Source organism: Papio anubis, chromosome 7 (assembly GCF_008728515.1).
Source record: "Papio anubis isolate 15944 chromosome 7, Panubis1.0, whole genome shotgun sequence".
In the NCBI taxonomy this organism is placed as follows: domain Eukaryota; kingdom Metazoa; phylum Chordata; class Mammalia; order Primates; family Cercopithecidae; genus Papio; species Papio anubis.
This window is the reverse complement of record NC_044982.1, coordinates 111010731-111026207: the sequence shown is the minus strand read 5'-3', so window position 1 is coordinate 111026207 and position 15477 is coordinate 111010731. Positions and strand designations below refer to the sequence as shown.

Here is a 15477-nt window from a genome sequence, read left to right as displayed (position 1 = left end):
TTATATTAGACACCATCCATAAAACAATTACTGTGTGCCAGACACTATGCTTTCGCTTTATACACACTGTCATTTAACCCTCGTAACTATCTCTCCCTAAACAGTATCATCTGCTTGCCCATGGACCCTGGAGCCTAACTGCCAAGGTTCAAATCCCAGCTCTGCTACTGGCTAGCTATGTTAGGTAAGTTACATAAATTGTCTAGGCCTCAGATTCCTTGCTGGTAAAATTGAAAGAATAATAATAGGAACCTACTTCACGGTATTGAAGGTTAACGAGTTAACATGTGTTAAGCTCAAAAGGGTGTTTGGCACCAAGTACACATTAGGTATCAACTATCTATATTATCATGTTTACCCATGATAACCCACTTAACATGTGTTAAGCTCAGAAGAGTATTTGACACAAAGTATTCATTGTGTATTAACTATCTGTATTATCATGTTTACCCAAAATCTCACAGTCACTTGGCACAGTCAAAATTTAAACCTGAGTCTGCATTACTTGCTATCAAGGGGAAGGATGAGAGAGCATGTCCAAGACAAAATCAATCCTCTCAGCATTTCAGCAGGAATCACAAGTTCCTCTATGGTTTTTCTCAAATATTGAAATACTGATGGCCTTAGTCAATAGCAAAGTTCAAATAAAAACCTCTGGGTTGGCTTCAGGGACAAATAAAACTATATCAGATGCTGGTCCCCACATCAGTACAGAAGGTCCTCTGGACATCAAATCTAGAGGGCTAGGCATAGTGTCACTGGGAGAGGGCATGACCATCAGTCTACAATGGCCAACATGCTTCCACTCTTAATCACAATTCTGCTCTAACAGCACTTCTCAAAACTAGACTGCTGTGAGCAATAACAAGACCACACACAAGCAAATATGGAGAGGACAGAAACTTCTCCATCCCGATATAATAGAATCACCAGGTCTCCTATTCCTGAGGACTCCCTTGTCAGTCTCTCAGATTCATGCGTCCTGACAGTCTCAGAGTCATCTACCCCGGCACACCTGGGTCTCCAGATTCATCTACCCCTGGGCCTCTGCAACAGCTTCCTAACTGGACTTGCTGTCTCAGTCTCCCCTCTCTAAACACTCTTCTGACACCTAGCCAATGAAGTCATATATGTTGCATGCTTAAAACTCTCTCATGGCTTCCAAGTGTCAAGAAATCTGGCCCGCACTGCCCCACACTCCATAGAACTATAACCTTTCTCCCACACAAAAGGCCCACAAAAGCCTTCACAGTCTCTGCTCCTACTGCACTAACACCTCCCTAACAAATTCCTACTCACTCAAGACCCAACTCAAACATCTCATCTACAAGGCCAGCCAACATCCCTTATACAACCAAACGATCATTCCTCCAACATGCTCTATATGATGCACACCACCTCAATCACCCACTTAGGGTTATGAACTCTGGGTTCCTTCCCAATGGATCAGGTCCTACCATGTTTATAAGCCAAAAGAACAACATAACCAACAATCACGAAGGAGCCACAGGAAGGAAAATATATATACAGAATGGGTCAAGTCTGCATACCTTATAGAAAGCAATTTAAATTACATGGATAGTTTTGAGTATCCATTTCTCAAAAGAATGCAATGGCTGCTCATAATGAAGGAATTTTTGTTTCTTAAACCCAAGGAAGGATATCTGGATCTCTAAGAAATGTCTAAAGTAATTTCTTCCATAAGCAATAAAAAGCACAAGAATATTGTAAGCAGCCTGATAACACAAAACAAAATTCAAATAGAAAACAGACTATAACCCCGAACCTGATAAATAACTTTACGTTCCACATTTTTTCCTGAGTGTTTCAAAATCATGAGCCTGGAAACAATCTCAAGGGATCTGGACCAGCACCAACGGGGGAAAAAATGTATTTTTTTCCCCAGGAAGGTTTTGAAATCTTCTGTTTCAACCCAGCAACAGAGACTGAGAAGTAAAATACTGGATCTCCTGACTCCTTGGAAAACAGAATGCAAGGTCACAAACCTCCATTCCTCTAGTGAACATAATAAACTCTCCTTTCGTATCTTTTAAAATTGCTATCTTAAAAGTAGCATCCATATGTCTTACAAAATAATCGTATCTTATTAAAATAGTTCTAATCTAACTCCTTTCAAAGGCTGAGCACACACCTAGAACCCATAATCAATTTCCCTGAATAGTCTGTGTTGAGGTGGGCAGCCATTCCCTGGGAAGATGCCACATTCCTCATCCATTCTGGCAGGTGGTGGTCTGAGGAGTTCTGCCACCTCTAACACTCAAGCACCCCTTTTAAAAAGCAAACACCTTGAGAGAAAAGCCATTTCTTAAACCCATATTCAGCAAATACCTTTTTAAGCAAATACCATTTAATAGAGATTAGCAACTAAGGGTAATGGACTAGAAGAAGAGGGCCTACAACTAGAACAAAGAAGAGCAAATGTGAGTTCACAGGAAAGTGGGCAACGAAAACAACTGGGCTTGTGAGGGATTTGGCCACATCAAAGCCTCTCACAGCCCAGGCCACCCGGCTGGGCTGAGCCACAGATTTCATCAAGACAAGGGCAAGGACAAGGCCACTCTCCGGACATGCTCGTCCCTACAGGAAATGTACAAGCCTGTCAAAATGCTTTCTGTTTCAGAGAGAAAGGGAACACGAGGCCTCCAAGTGACCACAGGGCTACATTCCTATGGTTGTTTCTCAGCTCTGCCATTGCACAATGTGAGAGAGCCAGGGATGAGCTCACGATAAATAACAACTCCTGCAGCCACAGCCTGTGGCCTCTTGGATAGTCTTGCTCCACCTCCGCCCACAGTGGCTTCCACACACGATGCAATACCACATTATTCTGCTTGATGTTTTTCAACTAAAACTAGGGCAAAAGAATGACTGACTTAACATGAAGTTTTAGGAAATGGAGATAGGATAGGTTCCCAGGCTCCACCCATCAGACATTTGGGAGGCAGGAGAGCCTGGTACCAGGAACCTGCCTAGTCTTTCAGTGAATTTACAGGCATGTTTGGGAACCATGGTGATTTCTAACAGTGTTTTAAGGTGGAGCTGGTGTTTAAGGAGTATCAGATGGTCGTCCTACATCATTATTACCCACTTCTCCCTGGTGAAAAGCTAGGGGATCTGAAAGTAATTACCAGTTCTTTGGTGGTGGTAATCATTGCAATTCACCCTCCCAGAAATACCCAAAGATGCCAAGTGAACACTGTTCCCTCCAGGAGCCTCCCTCTGAATGCTCAGGGAGGAACCCTAGCATGCAGGGTCTGCCAGCCACTACGATCAGCACAGAAGACAGAAATCTTAGGGCTAACGGAGAATTGGGCCAAAAGTCATTCCTCTGGAGCATAGAAACTCAGAATGCAAAGTAGATATGCAGTTATAAACCACAGAGACTCAACCTGAGGATGGAGGGCTCACACTTCACTGGTCTCCACCCACGCAGTTTAGTTATTTCTAGTTCACTTAGAAAGCCACCATCATACAGGGACAGTCTTCTTCACAGCCAAAGAGGACATTCATCATTGAGAGGACAGCAGTGTTTCACAGGGAAGCCACAGAGATCTGCAGCAGAAGGGCTGGGATGCTGGAGAGAAATGCAGATTCCTAAGGCCCACTCTGGCCTGCCAACCACAGCAGAATCCCCAGGGGAGGAACCCCAGAATCTGCATTCTAACAGAAAGGAGGAGGAGTCTTTTCCACACACAACTTGAGAACTGCAGTTCTGAGGGAGATATTTGCCTTTAAAAGATAGAAACAAAAAAAGTCTTATCAGCATGTTACCTCTAGGACAATATCTACAATGTGAGAGCTGTGTAAACAGTATAAAAAGTGGTTCACTTCTAAGGCCAGAGGGTATGCCTTACAGAGCAGAATGAAAAGATACAGCCATCTGCCAACTGCCTGTTTTCCTTTGACAAACCAAAGAGAAAACTAAAGCCGCCTCCAAAGAGAAGCCCTCTGAAAAGGGATGCACCAGGCCTCAGTCTCTGCCAGGGAAACATCACTGATGCCTCCTATCAAGTCAACCCCCACTGGAAGTTTATAAGCTGTGCTGTTAATTTCCAACCTCCATGTGACTAAACTTCTTAAATCTGTGCCCCAACACAAAATGGTTAAAGGTACAATTTGAGTCTCCGTATACAACTACTAAAAAAAGAATAAGCCCAATTTTCTACTAATGGATTAAGATAGATATATAAAGCAAGTATCATCAAACTGCTGGGTTTAAAATGGTAAAATACTGTTCATGTGTTTGGAGAAGGTTTCAGTGGTAGGGTAGCTAGCTGTGGGACTCAAGTTTCCTCTCTGTATCATGTATGGGAAAGGGGCTGATCTCTGAGGGTCTCTCCAATTCTAACTTTGGGATAATGACCCTTGAACAAAAACAATGAATGCCTTCCTCCAGCTCACAGAGCCACCTATTGACTATTAACCACACCCAAAACACACAGAAGCTCCCTGAGGCCAGAGGCAAAGCTTGACTCCTGCTCAACAAAGTCTGTTTGGTGAATGGCCAGTTGGCTGCATCCATTTAGAAAGCTGGCCACCTTCTCTGCAAGCACAGCCTCTCCTGAACACCAGAGAGCTGGAGAGGAAAATGAATACTGGGCTTGCTGCCTAGAAACAATTCCTGTAATCCAAGATCAACATCTCTCATAACATTGGCCTGCCCACCTCCAGGCCACGGCCAGGCCTGCCATCTGACAGCCAGCGACACAAGTCCCAGCCCAGAGGCAGTCTGCTCAAGGAAAGTCTGCTGGTACAGTAGCACTGGCCTAGGAAAGAGGCAGAAAGAAGCAGCACACAGGATCTCAGCTACCAAATCCCCACTTCTCACACTGGATTCCAGTTCTCCCAGGCAATCTCTGCAAAGGCTAAGAAAATGGCCAAGCATGCAAACTCATTAGAAGATGGTGATTCCCAGCTCACCGGGAACACATGTTGCTGATCAAAGAGGAATTAAGTCTTTGAGCAGCTACACAATCATACAAACATTTACTAACTCCCTTTCCCACCTTCTTCAGAGAGTTTTTCTTGATAATCAGTTACACAGAACTCTCCGATTCTGCAACGTTCACCAAAATTATTACACAAATCACAGATTTCTGGCCCTGGGCCATATCCAGATTAGTATTTTACATATGGATGCCCCCTCCCCTTCATTTCCTATGGAGAAGTGCCAGACTTCTCAGAATCAAAAAACTTGCAGACATGTGATATTTATCTCCCAGTGCTGAATACTACAGACAAACATGGTCCTCTTCAATGTTTTTTTCAAAACTCTTACAATTCTTTGATTACATCAGATGCTAAGCTATTTTTAAAGTTAACACTAGTTTCTTAAATCAATGGAAAATTTTCACTGCTGTATTTGCAGCAAGAAGCATAGTGCTTAGAATATGACAAATGCTCAAAAATATTTGCTGAGTAAATGGACACTGCAAAAGTCCGTTTGACTATGAAATGAAAGCACACCACACACACACACACACACACACACACACACAGGATATGAGGGCTTAAAGCATGCATTTAGCCAACAAGCATCTAACAGGTGTTGGCATCCTCTAAGCATGAAAGGCACAGTAGTGAAATGCACTGACAAAATCTCTCAGGAGGTGATGCATTAGTAGGACACAATAGCAGACACTCAAAGTCTAGATCAGGGAGCAAAACCATCCTGAATCTCTAGCCGACTGAGGGCCTCCTGTGCTGACTGGTGAGCTACTGCCTGCTGGACAATCTCCAAAGCCACAGTCTCCCCAGGGATCCTCTCAGCGTCTTGCCCCTCACAAGGCCTCACATATCTGAGTGCTTAAGATGTTTACTGAACTGAGCACTCCAGGCAGAGTATTTCACAGAACACTAGTCAGAAGCCACTAACTAGTCACCACTATCCAGTTTACCATTTCCACATTGCATTCACTCTGTGAAAGCAAACAATACCCAGCTGAGGGCTGGCCTGATAGGATATGGGTACACCTGATCGAATGTCATTAAGACTCCACTACATAAATACCAGAACCAAAAATTGCTAATGAAAATGCCTCTCCCTCTCCCAATCTGACAGTCACTTCTACAACGACGCGGTCTTTTTCTTTCTTTAGAGGAAGGGGGTGTTACTGTTTGTATTTTGTTCTGACTGGAGGTGGGAAGTCTGCACCTCAGTGTATCAAAGGTAAAAGCAACCAAGCGAGGAGACTGGTTCACCCCCCTCAGACGTGAGGTGGGAGCTGGTACACCTCTACCCCGAACACATCTGAACCCTCCTTCCATTTCTCAAGAAATCGTCATCTCCACGGATTAAGGAAACTGGTAATGTGCATATGAGCAAAGCAAGTGCAGCAGAACAGAAGTCAATGCCAGGGGCCATTAGGAATGCTTCAGGAAAGGAAGTCCACCAGCGTGGGCCGGCCCTAGCCACACACACGCCTGCCAAAGCAAGCTTCACCCATCACAACACCCACCGCTCAGAAACAATTAAGAAGCAACTGCTCAAGATAGGTTCAGCTTTGCATTTATCTACTTTTTTTTTTTTTTTTTTTTTTTTGAGACAGAGTCTCGCTTAGTCGCCCAGGCTGGAGTGCAGTGGCGCGATCTCGGCTCACTGCAAGCTCCGCCTCCCGGGTTCACGCCATTCTCCTGCCTCAGCCTCCCGAGTAGCTGGGACTACAGGCGCCCGCCGCCTCGCCCGGCTAATTTTTTGCATTTTTAGTGGAGACGGGGTTTCACCGTGTTAGCCAGGATGGTCTCGATCTCCTGACCTCGTGATCCGCCCGCCTCGGCCTCCCAAAGTGCTGGGATTACAGGCGTGAGCCACCGCGCCCGGCCGCATTTATCTACTTTTAAATCTGTTTGCCAGTACATTAAATACATCAACCCTTCGTACCCAAACACGATAATCCTCTTAGTTACATAAAAATACTAGGCATGACCAAACCATCAGTGCCACAGTCCGAATGTCTGTGTCCCCGCAAAATTCATGTGTTGAGACCCAGTCCCCAAGATGATAGTATTAAGAGGGAAACCTTGCGGAAGTCATTTAAGTCACGAGGGCAGAGCCCTCTGGAATGAGATCAGGGTCCTTATGAAAGAGGCCAGAGTAGTAAAAGGAATTTGAGGAGAAAAATACATTTAGATAAATAGATACATACATATATATATACAAACACACATAGATGGAGTCCCCAGCGGGAACCTGCCTGTCCCCTTCTGCTATGAGGACACCACTAGAAGGCACTACCTCTAAAGCAGAGTGAGCCCTCACCAGACACCACATCTGCTGGTGCCTTCGTTGTGGGATTCCCAGCCTCCAGAACTATCAGAAATAAATTTCTGTTGTTTATAAGCTACCCTGTCTAGGTATTTTTTCACAGCAGCACAAATGGCCTAAAACAATCTTTCTAGGAGCTGAAGAAAAAAAAAAACAAACCTATTTGTCAAACCCTGCTTAAAACTCTTCACTGACTCTAGCTCTTAAGACAAAGACAAAATCCTGCCCTGGCCACCTAAGGGCATCAGCTTATGCCATTTCCTCTCCACTCCCCACCCCACCTCCAGTCAACACCAACTCATCCTTTGTGTCTCAGTTCAAATGTTGCTTCTTCAGGAAAGTCTTTCCTAGCCCTGCCCCACCCATAAACCAGATCAAGATCCTGAACTATACATGCATTGCATATATTTCCTTTCAAACTTCCTAGCACTGGTTGGTGTTTGTTATATTTTATTAACGTCTGCCCCCCGCCCCACCTACTGAAAGCTCCAGGAGGCCAGGGACTGTTTGTCTTGTCCAGTCGTACCCCCAGTGCCTAAGCACACACAGTGACTGAATGAGTGGGAAGCTTCTGAGGCCTTCCTAGAACACAAGTCAGTCAACTACAGCCTGGGGTCATTTCCAGCCTCTGCCTATTTCTGTACAATCTACAAGGCAAGGACAGTTTTAACATTTTTATTTTGCTATTTTATTTTTTTGAAACAGGGTCTCCCTCTGTCACCCAGGCTGGGGTACAATGGAGCAAACACAACTCACTGCAATCTCTACCTCCTGGGATCAAGCAGTCCTCCTGCCTCAGCCTCCCAAGTAGCTGGGACTAAAGACATGTGCCATCATGCCTAGCTATTTGTTTTTTGTTTTGAGACAGAGTTTCGCTCTTGTTGCCCAGGCTGCAGAGCAATGGCGCCATCTCAGCTCACTGCAACCTCCATCTCCTGGGTTCAAGCAATTCTCCTGCCTCAGCCTCCCAAGCAGCTGGGATTACAGGCAACCGCCACCATACCTAGCTAATTTTGTATTTTTAGTAGAGACAGGGTTTCACCATGCTGGTCAGACTGGTCTTGAACTCCTGACCTCAAGTGATCCACCCGCCTCGGCCTCCCAAAAGTGTTGGGATTACAGGCGTGAGCCACCGCGTTCAGCCATACCTGGCTAGTTTTTTAATTTCTGTAGAGATAGGGTCTCACTTTGTTGCCCAGGCTAGTCTTGAACTATTGGGCTCAAGTGATACTCCCATCTCGGCCTCCCAAAGTGCTGGGATTACAGGAGTGAGCCACTGTGCCCAGCTAACATTTTTAAATGGTTGAAAAAAATCAAAAGATTATTTTATGAAATGTGAAAATTATATGAAATCCAAATTTCAGAGTCCATAACTAAAAGTTAAAACACAGCTATACTTCTATGGTTGTTTCTGTACTACAACAGCATAGTGACAGATATGGCAGAGTGCGCAAAACCTAAAATAGTATGTGGCCCTTTACATAAAAAGTTTGCCTCTGATATAACAGTGTCCTCAGAGTCCTGACCATGGGCATGAAATACATGAGACCCGAAAATACGGAACTGACTGTAAGCTCTCTCCTCTGGGGAAGGGTAAGTCATAACCCCCTTTTGGATTCCTGGTGTCTGTCAGATTCAGTGGGCATTCACTGAATGGCTGCCACCTCCACGACATGGTTCTGGCTGATCACTTCTAAAGGGTCAGGGCTCACACGAAAACCAGTGCTTACTGGGTGATCATGTTCTTTTCATTCATTCAACAAATGTCTACCTGGGCACCTTACCTTAGTCGGTTCAGGCTGTTATAACAAAAACACCACAGACTAAGTGGCTTAAACAACAGAAATTTACTCCTCAGTTCTGAAGGCTGGAATGTCCAAAATCAAGGTGCTGGTCAATTCAGTTTCTGGCGGGGGCCCTCTTCCTGGTTGGCAAAGGAATGCCTTTTTGCTGTATCCTCATAGGTGGAGAGGGAGATCATCTCTCCAGGGTCTCTTTTTATAAAGGCACTAATCCCATTCATGAAGGCTCCACCCTCATGACTTAATTACCTTCCAAAGGTCCCACCTCTAAATATTATCACATTGGGAGTTGGCACTTCAACATATGAATTTTTCAGGAACACAAACACTAGTCTACAGCATGTCTCCTTTGTGCCAGATACTGTTGCGGGAGTTGAAGATACACACAGTCCTTAGGGAGCTTACCCTCTGGTCAGCAGGAAATAGGATGGAGACTCCCCTGCAATGAGGACTGTGTGAGAGGCAGTGGGAGATGGAATGCCACTGTGATATCACAAGCACAATACTGGACTTGCCTTGAAGGAACTTACTAATTCGAAAGCCATGAAAAGTTAAATCCCCATAACTTAAAGAGTTAAATAACACTTCAAGACTGAGCAGATGCCCTAGGGCAGAACAGCTTAGAAGAACCACACAGCAAAGAAGGCTGGTTCACCACATCTATTTTGTACTAAACACACTGTGATTACCTAAGCCGACAAATGTTTGTCATTAAGAGAAATTTCAACACCAGGGAATGTGCGTTCCCACAAAAGTGGGTTAAGAATAGGGGTACACAGCTATTCAGTTACGTGTGGCTCAGAAACCAATACACATGTCCATTTAGCACCAAGCACCTACAGAGGGAGGAATTCCTTTGCTGACGGTCTGATGACGCTCTCCTGCTCCAAAGACTGCAGAGATCTGGAAGATCAAGGCTGTTTAAGCTTCAGCCTTGGTCAGTCACATGCTCTCCTTCCCCTAAGTGCCTCAGATTCCAGTAAAGCTCCGTGAGAAGCCTCCAGCACCCCTACACACAGAGAGACGCACACAGGAAGCATCAGCCTCTGCTAGACCCTTGCAGCAGTTTCCAGACATGTCCAGTAAAAGGTACTAGGTATCCTGTAAAGAACTGGGCAGTAAAATGTTCCCTTGTGATACTCACTATCCAAAAACGACAGATAACAAATGCAATAAAAGGAAAGACTACTACTACACCTTATCTGATCCACAACAAAGTCAAAAAAAAGTAGACTTGTCAGAACAGACAATACAATTAGATACTCCACATTTTAGACATTCACTGTTCCTGGAGCCTCTACTTTCAGAGAGGGGCTGAGTCTAGCTTCATGATATTGGCAAAATCACATCCCCTCTCTAGCCTCTATTACCTCATAAAGCACTAGATCAAATCCCTAAGTTTGGGAATAGAGGAGTTTACAAAGAAATTCCTATATCAGCTTTCATTAAGACTTACATAGAAAAACATTTTGAAAAAGCGCAACAAAACCACAGCTTCTCCAGAGAAGGCTGAAAGATGCTTTTAAATAAGAAAAACATATGATAATAGAATAAGAAAATTGCTAATTTTTCTTTACTTTTTAACCCTCTGTGATAAGAAATGGTATTTGTAAAATTATACACAACTAGCTGAAGTCTGAGCAGCGCTAAATCCTAACTTAAATTCCTTAGAAATCAGGGTCTCCTCTACAGCTGGGCAGCCCTGAAGTGAAACATTAAGGCTTAAGGGCATCAGTTCTTGCATATGAAAGACAAAAAGGAAGATAAATTGGTAATTTCCATACTTACCACCATAAAGATTTTACTCCTACAGCTCAAAAGAAATAACTGTACAATGAAATTTAACTTTCTTAAAACACACCCCTGGCCGGGCGCGGTGGCTCACATCTGTAACCCCAGCACTTTGAGAGGCAGAGGCAGGTGGATCACAAGGTCAGAAGTTTAAGACCAGTCTGGCCAATATGGTGAAACCCCATCTCTACTAAAAATACAAAAATTAGCTGGGCGCGGTGGTACACGCCTATAGTCCCAGCTGCTCGGGAGACTGAGGCAGGAGACTTGCTTGAACCCGGAGCCAGAGGTTGCAGTTAGCAGAGACTGCACCACTGCACTCCAGCCTGGGCAACAAAGCAAGACTCTGTCTAAAAAAAAAAGGCGGGGGCAGGGTTTTAGAGTAGGGGTGTTTGTTTGTTTGTTTTTTGAGATGGAGTCTCACTCTGTCACTCAGGCTGGAGTGCAGTGGTGTGATCTCGGCTCACTGCAACTTCCGCCTCCCAGGTTCATGCGATTCTCCTGCCTCAGCCTCGCGAACGGCTGGGACTATAGGCGTGTGCCACTATGCCCAGCCAATTTTTGTATTTTTAGTAGAGACAGGGTTTCACCATATTGGCCAGGCTGGTCTCAAACTCCTGACCTCAAGTGATCCGCCCGCCTCGGCCTCCCAAAGTGCTGGGATTACAGGCATGAGCCACCGCGCCCGGCCTTCTCCTCCCTTATTCCAGAAAGCCTTGCCTGGTTTCCATTCCCATTGTTGTATATAGCTAACACTTGGTACTATCTTACTCTGTGACCACATTCCCATTGTTGTATATAGCTAACACTTGGTACTATCTTACTCTTCGGCCATTGGTATGTCTCTTCTTGGTACTATCTTATATGCATTCCATTGTTGTGCTAACGCCGTGCTATCTTGCTCTGTGACCAATTCCAATTTTACGTAATCCAAAAAATACTCACTCCGTGTAAGTACAACCAGGAAAATGTGTTTCCTTTCTTTTAAAAATATTCTGAACCACAAAGATGGATAATACTTGCAATATTAGTCCAAGAAATAAAACACTTTAACAGGCTACTAGAGCACCATTTCTAATCCATCCTCCCTCTTCCCATCAGAGCCAGCCACCGCCTGGAAACCAGACTCATCAATACAGAGTATTCCCCTCACAAAAGAGCATATATCCTTATGATCTGTAGTACTGTTTCACGTGATCTTCCTAACCTTTCTATAAGTGGTATCATTCTGAACTTAACTTCAGTCTGTAACTTCAGTCTGTAACTTACTTCTTGTTCAATTTTATTGTTTGTGAGAGTAATCCACGTTGACACCTATAGCTCTAGTTCCTTTGTTTACTACTGCATAATATTCCATTATATGAATACACTACATATTTGGCCAAAGACATAGCTTGATATTTCATATGCCATGTAGTGCCTACTATTTTCCATACCACTATGGAAAATGTGCCAGCCATTTTCCGTAACATTCTCCAGAATCCTCACAGCCACCTAATGAGGAAGGTATGATTCCCACTAGACCAAAGAGGAAACTGGAGCAGGGAAGTGGTGTAATTTGTCCAATATGTGTGAGCAGCAGACTCCTGCTTCAAGTTCAAGTCCATCCAAATTTAAAGCCACACTTCTGACAATGAATGCACCTTGTAACCCTGCTTATGTAGATTCAGATTATTATTTATTTATTTATTTACTTTTGAGACGGAGTCCGCTCTGTCACCCAGGCTGGAGTGCAGTGGTACGATCTCTGCTCACTGCAAGCTCTGCCTCACGGGTTCACGTCATTCTCCTGCCTCAGCCTCTCGAGTAGCTGTGACTACAGGCGCCCGCCACCACACCCGGCTAATTTTTTGTATATTTAATAGAGATGGGGTGTCACTGTGTTAGCCAGGTCTTGATCTCCTGACCTTGTGATCCACCTACCTCAGCCTCCCAAAGTGCTGGGATTACAGGAGATTCAGATTATTTTAATGAAAAAAAACCGACAGAGGGCTCTACAGTCATCTGGGAAAAATGTGAAACATGATGCTCTAGTTTCTTTAACAAACATTCCACAGGAAATTAATCCGACACAGGGACAGCCCGTATGTACACTGAGGAAGAGCCTCTGTCTTTGGCAAACGTCTCCCACTAGGGTCATTCCCAAGATTATACAGGCACTCTCTAAGTAAGCCTGAGTAGGACTGCAACCCGAGTTGGTTTTCTTTGGGGAAACAGGCTGTCTGCACACACTTACAGACAGGACAGGGGAGCCCAAGAGAACATGGGAATCAGATCCTGCTTGAGCTGGCAAAAGCTGAGTCAACAAAGCTCTAAGAACATCTCCAGGGAGCAGCTCCAGCTGTTAGCAGCTCTGGGGTCTGAGGAACAGTCATCAGCTCATAAGGCCAGGCGCTTGCCTACTCTGCTCTCCACGTGGCCAACTTTGAGAGTGCTTTCATACATCCCAGCCCAACCCTGTTGTCCTGGAGAAAGCCCAACTTGGGAATACGTGAGAGTGAGAGTGAGGGTGGAGACTCATAGGAACCAGGCAGGGAGCAAAGCCTGGAGAAAGGATACCCAGCTCCAGGCCTGGGCCCAGATCCCTCCAGGTGCTCAAAGCAGGTAGGCTCCTAGGAGGTGACAGTCTAGTCCCCCAGGACTCTCAAGGACAGGGGAGGCCTTTCAGCACCAGGACTCCTGACTCTACTCTCCTGCCTCTACACTGTATCTCTCATTGTGTCTGTCCACTGGACGATTAAAGGAGCCTCAAAGGAGCAAGTCATAACTGGCTGAAGCGACCCCCTCCCACCTCTCCTGGACAAAGCAAGGAGCAAGAAAACAGGCTCTGCCACCTACTTGTTGTGTCACCTTAGCTGGAGCATTCCTGTCCACTCTGGAGGGAAATGCAGTGGACTGTCTCTAAGGGCCCTGCCATCTCTGACTCTTTCTGTCTACAGTGCTGAATGCACTCTGGCTCACGCCTGGCATCCCAGCACTTTGGGAAGCTGGATGGGGAGAATGGTTTCAGCCCAGGAGTTCGAGACTAGCCTGGGCAACATAGTAAGACCCCGTTTTAAAAAAAAAAAAAAAAAAAAATTAATTAGCCAGGCGTGGGGGCCTGCGCCTGTGGTCCCTGCTACTTGGGAGGCTGAGGTGGGAGGATCGCTTGAGCCCAGGCATAGAGGCTGCAGTGAGCCGAGACTGCACCCCTGCACTCCAGCCTGGACAACAGAACGAGATCCTGTCTCAAAAAGAATAAACAAATAAATAAAAGCACTAACATTTACCGAGCAGTTTAGACTATAATTCATTTAATCCCAACACCCCATGAGGTAGATACTACTGCTATCCCAGTTTACAGAGGAGGCCGCTGCAGCACAGAGAGGTTCACTGAGGTACCAAGGTTATAGGCAGAGGTCTTTTTTCTTTTTTCATTTGAGACAGAGTCGCTCTGTCCCCCAGGCTGGAGTGCAGTGGCGCATCTCGGCTCACTGCAAGCTCCGCCTCCCAGGTTCACGCCATTCTCCCGCCTCAGTCGCCCAAGTAGCTGGGACTACAGGCGCCCGCCACCATGCCCGGCTAATTTTTTGTATTTTCAGTAGAGACGGGGTTTCACAGTGTTAGCCAGGATGGTCTCGATCTCCTGACCTCGTGATCCACCCGCCTCAGCCTCCCAAAGTGCTAGGATTACAGGCGTTAGCCACAGCGCCCCGCCGGCAGAGTTCTAAAGGAGGCCCCGAGGGTAGAAGCCTACGGTTACAGGCCTGGGAAGGCTGCACGGGACATGCACGGGACATACACGGGATGATGGGGGTCGGGAGACACCAGAGAGGGGCCCGAGGTTAGGCGCAGAGGGGATAATGGGTCAAGGTGTCTGAGGAAGGAGATGGGGCTGGGTAGCCCTAGCCGGACTGGCCGAAGCCCAGGTAGAGGGGTGAAGATAGGAACGAGGGCGGGATTCGGAGAAGCAGGGAAAGGCAGGCCGACGTGGGCAGGGGCGAGGAGGCCTTGGAGGAAGGAGGGTGGATGGCGCAGGCCCGTGGTCGAGGCAGCGGGCGCCTGCGGAAGCGCAAGGGCGGCTTTGGGGCGCGCGGTCCCACCTTGAGCACCGTGACGGCTCCTGCGCTGTGCACCTGGAAGTGCGCTGGCGGCTCCGCGCCCAGCTCCGCCGCCTCGTCGGGGCCCTGGTAGCTGAAGCAGGCGTCCGCGATGTCCAGGTGGCCGAGGGGCAGCGCGTCCTGCGGACTCTTGAAATAGTAGAGGTAGCAGCGGCGCGCGTCGAACACGAACCAGCGGCTGCGGTAGCCGCGCAGGGGGCCTTTGCCCGACAGCTTCTGCAGATAGCCGCACAGCCGCGCTGGCTCCCGCGCGGGACCCGCCCCGGGCTCCGCGGCCGCCCCCTGAGCCGCGCCCTCGCCGCCACCGCCCTCCTCCGCCCGGGATCCAGCCCCCGGCATAGCTACCGCGCGCCAACGGTAGGAGCCCGAGCCCGCGCCCGCGCCCCGCGCCTTCGCGCCACCGCCGCTGCGCCCCCTACTCCTCCGCACCGCCCCATCGCTCCGCAAGGCCCGCGGGTGCGCAAAGCAGCCTGGGACTTGTAGTCCCGCCCCCGCCCGC

General features: G+C 46.9%; 1 protein-coding gene across 1 annotated transcript in view; it reads right to left on the bottom strand.

The window, feature by feature from the left end:
* The window catches only part of TBC1D2B (TBC1 domain family member 2B), an 82025-nt gene extending 66627 nt beyond the window's left edge, over positions 1-15398 (bottom strand). The window contains exon 1 of the mRNA XM_009210701.4: positions 14961-15398. Coding sequence (XP_009208965.2) covers positions 14961-15317 — 357 coding nt within the window. The 5' untranslated portion in view covers positions 15318-15398. The remainder of the gene's footprint in view (positions 1-14960) is intronic.
* Between the last annotated feature and the right edge of the window lie 79 nt (positions 15399-15477).